The sequence below is a fragment of the Lissotriton vulgaris genome, chromosome 12, assembly GCF_964263255.1.
Source record: "Lissotriton vulgaris chromosome 12, aLisVul1.2, whole genome shotgun sequence".
Lineage (NCBI taxonomy): Eukaryota > Metazoa > Chordata > Amphibia > Caudata > Salamandridae > Lissotriton > Lissotriton vulgaris.
The window spans coordinates 143241510-143253643 of NC_141700.1; the positions used below are offsets into that span (position 1 = coordinate 143241510).

At 44.7% G+C, this 12134-nt stretch overlaps 1 protein-coding gene across 2 annotated transcripts in view; it reads left to right on the forward strand.

Annotated features, from left to right (window-relative positions):
* The window catches only part of LOC147673695 (sodium/potassium-transporting ATPase subunit alpha-2), a 393987-nt gene that overhangs the window by 227855 nt on the left and 153998 nt on the right, over positions 1-12134 (forward strand). For both annotated transcript variants that reach the window (XM_086947613.1, XM_086947614.1), the window contains exon 8: positions 4315-4583. In XM_086947613.1, coding sequence (XP_086803739.1) covers positions 4315-4583 — 269 coding nt within the window. The remainder of the gene's footprint in view (positions 1-4314; positions 4584-12134) is intronic.

Consider the following 12134-nt stretch of genomic DNA (forward strand, 5'->3'; position numbering starts at 1 on the left):
AATCGAATGATCCAAGTTCGGCATGGGAGTTGGTGATTTTGTTCCGAAAGATTGCAATCCTTGACAAAATATGATCGGACTCACTTTTGGGATCTGCTGTGCTGCTGTGTGGGAAGAAGGCTAGGATGCAGGGATATGTTACAAGTTAGATAATTCCCCCTCCTCTGGCTGACCCATCGCTTGCTCTGCGCATTTCGCAGAAGCCACCTGTTGGAGTTATTATAGCTCTGACCTTCAGGATTTCACTGAACACATGCCAAGGACGAGGAGTTCCTAGGGGACATCGGCATCTGGACAGTCCCACGCTCCCCTTCACAGCGGTCCGCGGGGTCACACTCCCTCCTGGGCTGTACAAAGGGCCAAAGAAGGCATGTTTCCGACTGTTTTCAATCCGCGGGAGACTTTTGGGGAAAGTGGTACATGTTGACTGCTGGGATCTTAAAGAAAAATGCAGCTGTGCATTCCTCTCCAAGTCTCCGTTTATTTAGGTGTTTCCGCCCTTCTCCTGCCCTTTGATTTTTCTGTAAGAATAGAATTAAAGAGTTAAGGAGTACTTACTAACTAGGCAACGCAATTACCGCAACCAACCAAAAGAGGGCAGCAAATACTAATAAATGTCTATTGCTTTACCGCAAAATCAATTAAAACTCCTAGTTTTATTACATTAATTTTGACATGTCCTTCACTATTTATCTATCTTTTTTTCTCACTCAATTGGCATTTATACTTATTTATTTTCTGTTCTAGACAACGATTACGTCCACATTTATTTATCTGCTTAGTGTAAGTCATTTTGATAGCTGTAAGGATGTAGTGTGCTTTAAAGCCATGTTATTCCCAACAATACACTCACAGAAATACATTTGCATTATTGTACTAGCACATGCGGTTATCTGCTGCTGGTTAATCCTCACTAGGAAATCTTGGGGCATATTACCAAGGGCCTTATCGCCGCTTTAGCGGGAATTTTTCCCGCTAAAGCAGCGATCATTTAATCGCCCTATTACGTAGCTGTCGCTAACACCAGTTAGCGACAGCTAGTAGGAGATAGCGATCATCTTGGGGCCCACTTTGCATGTCAGCGATAATTACCACTAATGACATGCAAAGTGGGCGTGTCAAGATGTTAGCGACTGGAAACAGTCGCTAACATCGCTATCTCCTATTACCAACTTTTGGAAATATTCGTGCTAAGCATGAATATCTCCAAAAGCTAACGCCTGCCCTGAGCAGTTCTTAGCCATGTTATCCAATGGTAGGTGGGTAACATGGCTAAGAGCATTAGCTCGGTAATGCATGAATATCGCTGACTTTTCAGCGATATTCATGCATTTCGGCCGATTTTTATCGCTTAGGAGATAAACCTTGATAATAGCAAGGCTTCTAAGCGATAAAAATCGGCGGAGTTCGGCGATAATATTATTTCCGCTAAGCCTACATAGCGATAATTATCGCTAGTGGTAATATGCCCCCTTGTCCCTTTTTATCTCTCTGTGGGCCCAATATCAACAGCTATTTGCCTGGCACTTTGATTAATGATTGAATGAATCGACTGGCACTCAAACGACCAAGATGGCAGCTTTTACCCATTTTTAAAATAAATCGAGAAAAGGAAATGGATTGTTTTCCATCTCAACTTGAGTGTCAAAATCAGTATCGGGTGATTATGAGTGACAAATCGGGGTCCTTAGTTATGACTTGTAAATTTAGTAACTTTAGATATGCTGTCCTGGATGGAGTTTCGAAGCCTCTATAACGTTCTTTCCGGAAATTACATGTAACTAGGGGTGAGCGTAACTGGCGTAATTCTCACAGTGTAATTACTCAGAATTACTGCAAAATTACTCATAACTACTCGAGAAGCATATTCCTGCACTTAGCACTATTTTCTTCGTGCAAAATGCACCCTTGTGTCCAAAATGGGGGAGAAGATACATTTTGCGCTGAAAATATTGCACTAATGCTACAGGACTTGAACAGCAGTAGCCAGCAGCCGCTCAGTCTCTCCTTCTTAGATCGTTGTTCCTGTGCTCCTGCGCTAGGATTTTTACCCCAAATTGCTCTTAATTTCTAAAGCTGGGAAATCACGTAATTGCAGTAACTCCGCATCAGAAGAGTAATGCGTAATTACTGAAATTACTCTGATTGCATAGCAATGAATAACATTTTGCCCAGGCCTACATATAACAAGGGCCGGACTGGGAACCGAAATCAGACCTGGCACACTGCTCGGCTTGCCTCCCCTAGGGGGGAAGGTGGGTGAGGCCGAGCTGTTTGCAGGGTCAGTTTCAGTTGATTTTGTTACAGGGGGCCAATATTGCCAGACCGCGGTAACAAAAACAACCATCCAGGGATCCTAAAACCGACCTCCAACCTGGCGGCTCACCAGGGAAACGCCCGGGTTCCGCTATGGCCAGTCCGGCCCTGCATATAACCTCTTCAACCCAAAGTCCATACCACATTATGTTAGTTTCTATACAGTTGGTTTATTGCTGTTCGTGGAATCGACTAATTCCGGACAGTCAGTTCTTGGAGTGAGAGTCGTATTGTTGGCTTATGATGGTCACTACTACACTTTGTAAGTCACCAAACTTTACAAAAGGCCTGTGCAAAATGTAAATTATGTTGTAACATTCACAACATTTCTTATTACTAAATTTCATGTAATTTTTTACACTCTGGAGAGAGAATCACCAAGGAAATGCCACAACCAGAAGCATCTGCTGCTCAATTCAGTCGTCTGGAGGCAAAAAATATGAGATATTGCGTAATATGAATTTCCGTATCTCATGAGACCCTCATGGAAAAGAAATGTGAGGTATCACATTTCATGCTGGAAATATATTTTTCTAGTATTTTTATGTAATTTTCATGAAGTTCCTCAAATAAGTCACTTAATTTGAACACCTCTAAAGTAACATTAAAAGAACTATTTAAGCGCTTTCTATTTCCTTTATCTCGCTGTGGGGATCGGGCACTACATTTGATACCTCTCACCGCTTATTCCTCCCTTGAGTTCAACTCCACCTTCGTTGTATTTGCCACCGTTCGTTTGGTCCATGTTAGTTGTACCCAGAGTGCCAGACTTGCATTCAGATGGTACTTTACAGAAATTCACTGCACAAATGAACAAGCATTGGCAAAGACAATTGATATCACCTTTGTGTCCTTCTAGCTTTTACAATGCCTTGTAGTGATCCTCTACAGCATCAGGCCTTTTTCCAAAGCTGTGCAGCATCGTTTAAAATACAAATATGTATATAAATAAAGTCACAAGGACGCTACCGCTCCTGTTGTGTCATTTCTCTGGCACCTACATGCATGATGGTGCATGCACATGCATGTGTTAGAACGCATACCAGCGTAATAAAGCGAGCACCATCTACCTTCATTTTTTATTTATCGATCCAGGATGCTGGATGGTTATTTATTTTTTTACCGCCAAAGCGCAGATTCCCCTCCTCCCTCCCCAAATAGACAGTGGGGGAGGACGGTATACCGGAGGAGGGGGTGAATGTGGTAGTAGGTGGGGCTAGGAGTGGCAAAGGCATTGCATGAGAGAGAAAGAAAGCAACACCAGGCCATGGAGAAGCACACATGCAGTTGAAGAACTCAGAGCAGATCGGGGCTAGGGAGAGAACACAGAGGCGTAGAGGCGAGGGAAAAAGCAGGGCGCAAGAGCGCAAGAAGCACAAAAAGTGACAGCAACACAGGGAGGCGGAAAGAAGGTGGGAAAGAAGGTGGGGTAGGGCACGAAAGTACACGAGAGAGAGGCACAAAATGTAGGGTGATGGGCACACAAGGAAGAGAAGCATAGAACTGGATTATACATGCCCTCTGATACAGTGCTTATCACAAAGAAGAAAAATGTTTCCCTAAAACTGAAGGATAGAAGCCAGCTAATTAAAGAGATGATAAAGAGGTTGTGCTCCAGGGCAGGTACACATACAAGATGGACAAGCTGGACCAAGGATAGTCATCAAATAAGAAGCAAGCAAATGACACTGACATTAAAGCTAGCCAATGGGAAACAATGGGTGTGCTGTAAGCTTCTGTGAGTTCTTGGTAAACCCACAATTGGTCATTTGCAACCAAACAGCTTGCGCGGTGTGGTAGGGCCGACCTAAAAATGATGTGTCATAAGCAATACAGGCAAAAAAAATTCTGTACTTGTAGTGAACTTTTCAAGAAGCACTGCTCACAATTGGACTGAGATCCTTGCCAAGGTGAGCCTCCTGGGTGCCAAATGCTGATTTCCTTCTTGTAAACCAAATCACTTCCTCACCCTATTTCCTCTTTCCTCTCATTCACTAGGAACTGCGCGAGGCATTGTGATAGCGACAGGGGACCGCACCGTAATGGGACGCATTGCCACGCTGGCCTCAGGTCTGGAAGTGGGCCGCACCCCTATCGCCATGGAGATAGAGCACTTCATCCATATCATTACTGGCGTGGCTGTCTTCCTTGGCATGTCCTTCTTCGTCCTGTCCCTCATCCTAGGATACAGCTGGCTGGAGGCTGTCATATTCCTCATTGGAATCATCGTAGCCAACGTCCCAGAGGGCCTTCTGGCGACAGTCACGGTAAGTCAAAAAAGTGTCATAGTATATATCAGGGGTCTCCAACCTCTTCAGGCAGGGTTGTCGGCAGAAATGTTGATAAGCCTTTATCAATTTGGAATGATTCAACATGGGTAAGACGTAACAGCCATAGCTCTACCTGGCACCAAGGTATTAATATTAGTAATAAGTCTCTCCAGTGCCACCTGGTTTATCACTCAAATATCAGATTTTAATATATTTTGGAAATTACGAGGTTTCAAAATACACACGTTTTTGTCTTGAATACAAACTTCTAAGTTTTGTTCAACATAGACTAATTCAGCACCCAAAAGTTTCTAATTTAGTGGGCTGGGCTGCACACGGGAGAGCTACTTACAAGTAGGTGGAGAGCTACCAGTAGCTCACAAGCTACTTGTTAGAGAAGCCTGGTGTATATATACTATTAACTTACAAAGAAGTGAATTATCTAGAAGCAAGGTAATAATCTATCAAATGTATGTTCAAAGCATTACATTCAATATTATTAGGAAGGAGTCTTCCAACACCCCAAAGGAATATAAAATCATAGCAGTTTTTTCTGAAGTAAAACAGGTCATAAATGGGTTTTTAATGGTGAAATTGAAGACTCGGTACTTGTCGAGTGTCCTGTAGAGATGAGTCATCAAGGTGCACCTGGTTTGCTGTTCATTACTCGATAGCGTGTGATACCAGAATATTGTTGTTGGAATATAATGTAGCATGAATATTATGCCCTAAATATTATCTTCAGAAATCGCACTACATTGGACTTAGTGATAAAAAATCTATATCAATTGTGACAACGATTTTCGAGATGATATTTAAGACACAATATTCTTGTTAGCCGGTACTGCTGTATATAATATTCGGACATACAGCCCCCCTATGAACACTCCAGCGGTGCACTCAGGTCCTTGAGATCATGACGTCACCAGGAACAGGAGCTGCTCAAAACCACTGCCTGACTGTGGCGGCCATTTTGAGTTGTATCCAAAATATCACTGGAAGTTTGGATAAATAATGGCGGGTTTGAACTGTGAGCTCGAAGTGACACCCACGAACATATGCCTCAGTATTTGAGAGTTGTGCTGTAGCTGGAATCGAATATGACTCTTTTCTGTAAACGCCTGCCATTACCCCGCATTTTTTACTCTGCAAAATCTTTTACAACGCAGGGCTTCACAATGCAATCCATTTCAACGCATTGTCCATTATAATGCAATGTACTATTCTAACTCCACCGGGGCGTTGTAATGGGAAATGCATTGTAAAAGGTTTGCAGTGTAAAGCCCTGCGTTATAAAAAGATTTTGCGGAGTAAAAAACTTAGGGTAATGGCATGCGTTGTAACGCAGTCGTTGTAAAGGATGTTTACCGCTGGAATCTCCGATTCTGCTCAACAGCGAACTTATTACTTAACTGATATAAGCATGTTGAGGTAAAGCTATAGCATGAGGGAGGGAATAACGTTACATTAAGTTATATGGTTACACACAGAAAGAAAAGAGCTGTGTTAAACTCCTTGTCAGGAAATATAAGGCTGAGATCGTGCAGGCTAAACAAGATTATTTTGTAACCCTGACAACCTCGCTCTCCTCGCCGAAGGAGCTTTTTAAAATTGTCGACTCTCTAGTCGACTTACAAACCCCTGACCCCGTCACACCTTCGCAGGACCTATGTGATAGAATTGCCTCATTTTTCCACACTAAAATACTGGATATCCATCTAGCTCTTGAGAAACAAAGAGCTTGTATCAGTGTGCCTACTGTCCGGGTTGAGACGAATGCATCCACCATCGATGTCTCCCCATTGGGCACCCTGGACTCCTTTCCACCCCTAGATCCGCAGGATCTTGAAGTCCTACTTAATAAGATCAAATCTGGTTCCCCCCTGGATACTTGCCCTTTGAAAATTATCAAGCAGTGCAGGGAGACCTTCCTGCCACCGCTGCTAGAAATAATGAACCTAGCTTTAAGAGACGGTGTCTTCCCCTTGGAATGGAAGAAAGCAGTAGTAAAACCCCTGCTAAAGAAGGCCTCCCTCGACCCGGAAGTCCTAAAAACTTCCGCCCAATCTCGCTGCTTCCTGCCCCTGCGAAGATGCTTGAGGCACATCTGAACAAGCATCTCGCTGCTTTTGTGGAAAGCTCCGGCTGCCTTGACTCCTCCCAGCACGGATTCAGGAGGGAACATAGCACCGAGTCGGCCCTCACCATCGTGCTTGACAACATCCGCACGACAGTGGATATGGGCCAGACCACCCTCCTGGTCCTGTTAGACCTAACGGCGGCCTTCGATACCCTCTCCCCCTCAGTTCTTACATCTCGCTTGAGGGATGTGGGGGTGAAGGGCGCAGCTCTAGATCTCCTGGCTTCCTTCCTTATTGGGAGGGAACAAAGAGTCAAGATGGGTGAGTTTCTATCTCCATCCCGACCTGTGCTATGTGGGGTCCCACAAGGGTCGGCTCTTAGTCCGACCCTATTCAACATCTATGTGACCCCACTGGCAAGACTAATAAGAACTTTCGGGATGGAGGTAGTCTCCTATGCGGATGACACCCAAATACTCGTCTCTCTCTCCCATTCAGATGTGCAGACCGCCTCCAAGTTTAGATCTTGTATGGAGGCGGTTGGTCACTGGATGATTCAGAACTCTCTTAAACTGAATGGGGAGAAGACTGAGGTGATGGTGTTTGGTGGGAACGAAAACATCTGGTCATCTAGCTGGTGGCCTGATTCATTTGGAGTGTGCCCCTCCCCCACAACTTCTGCAAAAAATCTTGGGGTGATGATAGATCCTGCCCTGGATATGGGCAGACAGGTGTGTAGAACCATCTCCACCTGCTGGGGCCTAATCCATACCCTGCGAAGGATCAGGAAATAGCTCTCTGTGCAGTCCAGAAAGCAAATAGCTGTCGCACTCATTGGTTCACGTCTGGACTACTGTAATGCGCTGTATGCGGGGCTAAACAAGAGCCTCCTGCAACGCTTACAGGTAGTCCAGAATGCCACAGCCAGATTTGTTCTGGATGTTCCCAGACGCTCCTCGGCCACTTTGGCCAGAATAACGTTGCACTGGCTTCCGGTAGAATACCGAGTACGGTTCAAGGTCCTGTGCATGACATACAGAGCCATTGCAAAAAACAGTGACTCTGGAGTGGGTTCTATCATCTCCCACTACACTCCCGGAAGGAATCTGCGTTCCTCCGGGAAATTGCTTCTGTCAGTCCCTCGTATGCGAAGAGCCAAATGGGGTGGCAGGGCTTTTTCCACTCTAGCTCCCAAATGGTGGAATGATCTCCCTTTGGACCTTAGGTCCCTACCTTCCTTACAGACATTTCGCAGTGCCCTAAAAACCCGCCTCTTCCTACAGGCCTATGTGTAAGGATGAATGGTTCAGACTTTTGATTTTATTGTTAGGCGCCTTGATACCTGCGGGTCATTGTTCTGCGCAATATACATTTTTATCAATCAATCAATCAAGCCCTGAACCCTAGAGTCAAACATCTTATCTTCTTCTAAATCATTGTTATGGCCACTAAAGAGAGCTGTTGTGTATTCCACCTATACGTGTGATTATGGATACCTCACCTGTTCTGTGTGACACATCTTTAAAAGGATAAAGACAGATTAGAAGGAGGCAAAGAGCTCTAATGAATCTGTGCGGACTCACCTAGAAATAAGCCATGGATGCGTACAAGGACATTTTTCTGTGTATTCGAATAAAGGAAGAGGTAGATACATCTCCAGAGATGCTGACATTGTATAAAGGTATTACTAAATTTTGTGGAACCTAGCATTTACAAAGGAAGGTGTGATTCTAGAACTAGCAAACGTTTTAGGGCACCCTTATATATGGGAGACGTAGGATTTATTAGGACGTCATTTTTCGCAGAAATAGTTGAGAATGAATGGAACTCTTTTGTACTAGAGATCACAGAATTTCCATTGGTGTATGTCAGAGACAAGAGGAGTGAAGAAAGACCTAACATTCGATGATGGCGCAGTTGGAAGGGAATGGCTCAGACTACATTGTGTTGGTGGTCCTTTTCTGTTGGTAATATCTGTAAAAATGAGCTTAGCGTGGGTAACAGAGATCATGCATTGACTGATTTTTAGGCATAACCTTCTCTGATTAACCCCTCGATACTCCATCCATGGTATATGGTTTACTGCGATAAATTCAGTCCTTTGTACATTTTTGCAAATCTCATTCAATTCACATGATCACGGGAGGGTGAACAGAGGATGCCCGCAGTGCCTTATCCCTCAATTCACAGCCAGTGTACCGGAATAGTAAATAGTAATGATCTCAACAGATGCACCACAATGGCAACAATGTGCCCAATTGTAATTCGCAAGGTGCAGGCCATCGGGTCCAGCTGACTTATCCCCATCGACCCCTACTTCCCTTGAGTCCTTTTGGGGTGATTATGAATACCAGATGTCAGGGATGTGCCTGTGTCTTTCCAAATGATTCAGGGCCTTATTATGATGTTGGGCGGCCAGACCACCGACCGCCATCACGGCTGTCAAGAAACCACCTGACAAGCAGTCAGCGGTCTGATCACCCAATTTTTACAGGACCATCGTGCTGGCGGTCGGAAATGTGCTCTTTTACATTGCATCTTGTGCTGTGGCCCAGGAAAAGGGCTGCAGCACAAACTGCAGTTAAATAGAGCACTTTGTACAAATCCATGCACAGTGTGCCAGGCATCATGTGCATGAATGTCTTTATATAGCACTTACTGCCCATGATGAGTTGTTGCACCACAGTCCTTGATTGAGTTTTTATCCTCTCAACTAACATTCACCGTGGCTCTAGGGTGCTGTTTCTTGGAGAAGCAGTGCTACCTATTTACAGCACACCATGTATGGCCTGGTGGTTTGCATAGTTGTATGTCTTTGTACCATCAGGATAAAGAACTGCATAAGGAAAACATCTACTCGCACACTGAATATTCAGTCAGGAGGTAAACAGAATGTTATGATCATTAGAAATCAATTGGTGGCATGAATAAATAAATACATAACTAGAGCACTGACTGACTAACAAACCAGAGGAGAATGGGCCAAGCTCTGTAGATAAATAGTCACCATTTTCCTCACTCACTCATTCCCTTGCTCGCTGTCTTACTCATTCACTGAGCCCTTCAATTTCTCTCTCACTCTCTCACTTACTCACTGCATCCATCAGTTAATCCCTCATATACACAATAAATGCACTCTCTAACTAATTTATTCACCCATTCTGTAACTCACTGAATCCATTACTCTATCACTCCTGCACTCTCTCACTTATTCACTCACTTGCTCACTGAGTCTATCCGCCTCTCACTGACTCCTTTAGTCTCTCACTTACTTGCTCATTGACTCATTCACTCCCTCTCTCACTGAGTCTATTCCTCTCCATACCCTCATCCATTCCATGTGCTCACTGAGACATCACTTACTCACTCACTAAGTCTATCACTCCTTACTCACTCATCCCCTTACTCACTTGCTGAGTCTTTCACTCACTCATCCACTCATTAACCTCACTTACTTTCTCACTCACTCACTCACTCATGTACTTGGTCACTCAGTCAGACTCATTCACTTACCCTTTCACTCACTAACTGTGTCTCCTACGCCGATGACACCCAGCTGATCCCCACCCTCACCAATTAGCCCACAATCGCCCAAAATAACTTCCTCAATTGAATGAAGGGCATCGCCACCTGGATGGTGGACAGCTGCTTCAAGCTCAACTCAGATAAGACCGAAGTTCTCATCCTGGGGCCCAACACCTCCACTTGGGAAGGCTCCTGGTGGCCCGCAGTGCTGGGGACCCCTCTCCCACATCCACGGGCCACACATGAACCCTCAGCATCATGCTGGACTCCTCGCTCACTATAAACCACCAGATCAACGCCGTCTCCTCATCATGCTTCCACACTCTTTGTCTGCTTCAAAACACCTTCAGATGGATCCCCACTGAGGCCAAAAAGACTGTCGCCCACACACTCATGAGCAGCAGACTCGACTATGGCAACGCACTCTGCGCAGGCGTAACCCAGAAACTCCTCAGGAAATTACCGAACATTCAAAATGCTGCAGCCAGACTGGTCCTCAACATCGCCCGCCGCAGGCACATCTCCGAACACCTGCGAGAACTCAACTGGCTCCCTGTCAACAAAAGAGTCACCTTCGAGCTCCTCATACATGCCTACAAAGCCCTCCACGACGCCTAACCAACATACCCGAACCACTGCCTTTCATTCCACGTGCCCACCAAGCACATTTGCTCCGCCCAACTGGCCCTTACCACCATCCCTCGGTTCTGGAAGACAAGGACCGGTAGAATATCCTTTTCCTACCTCACCGCCAAAACCGGGAACACCCTGCCTCTCCGGCTCAGACTATCCCCGTCGCTGACCCAATTCAGGAAGAACCTCAAGACCTGGCACTTGAACTGAACCTCATCGCCCAGTCGGATCTTCAGACCCCTCTCCCCAGCGCCTTGATACCCTCACGGGTGAGTAGCCACGCTTAACAAATACTGATTGATTGATAACACTCTTCAAGAAAGAGGTGAAAACCATCCTTCTGGCCAAGATCTCCTGAACCTTATAGGTGCTGGATCAGAGACTCTGCATTGCCTTGTGTCAATACTCACCTTGTCCTTTGGCACTATACCTCTACTTGATGGAGACACTACTACGCTACTTTCTTACAATATATGATACACGTTGGGTCACTGATTCACCCTCCCGGTTGCCCCCACTCAGTGCTCTCTCTATACTAAAACACTGGTATAAGCCTTCCACACACCCAAAGTGTACCTGAACACCTCTGTAGTGGGATCAATGACTTGTGCCGTCTTATACTACCTGTTTACCTGACTGTATATTGATATGTTTTTTGTATGTTATTATTATCCTTTCATGTTAGTGACTACTACATTGCTCCCATTACCCCTGTTCATTCCTACTGCCCCTACCATGTCATTGTGAAGCGCTCTGATATCTGTAAGGATCTTGTTCGCGCTATATAAAACTTTGAATAAATAAATAAATAAATAAACTGACTCAACACGTTCAAGAGTTATTCAGGCAAACTGCAGTCCTAATACTGAGCTTGTTTCAACTAAATTCACTTCTAGGGATAACTTAGTTGTACTCAAATAAAGTAGCTACTCAGACAAGTGTTTGTACTGTTTTTGGAAAAAATCTTCCCAGTGGAAAAATTTGAAATAGTACCCCAGTCACCTCAAAGATGGGAAGTGGTGCACAACTAACTCCAGTTTGTGATTCTCAGGCCCAAGGTTTGTTTACTGGGATATTTAATTCAAAGTTAATGACATTGTTCTCAGGTTTTCCAGGTCCAGTAGCTCATTTAGCCCAGATCTCTTGCTTTGCATTGTGGTATTTGTAGCCCTTTTCATAAAAGGATAAATAGGACTATAGGTCTTTGAATGCAAAGATAAAACCTTGTCTGGATGAGCTACGTAAGCATGAGCGTGTAAACTAGATCTATTCTTATGATTGTGAACCACAATTCATCGTTTCACAGTCT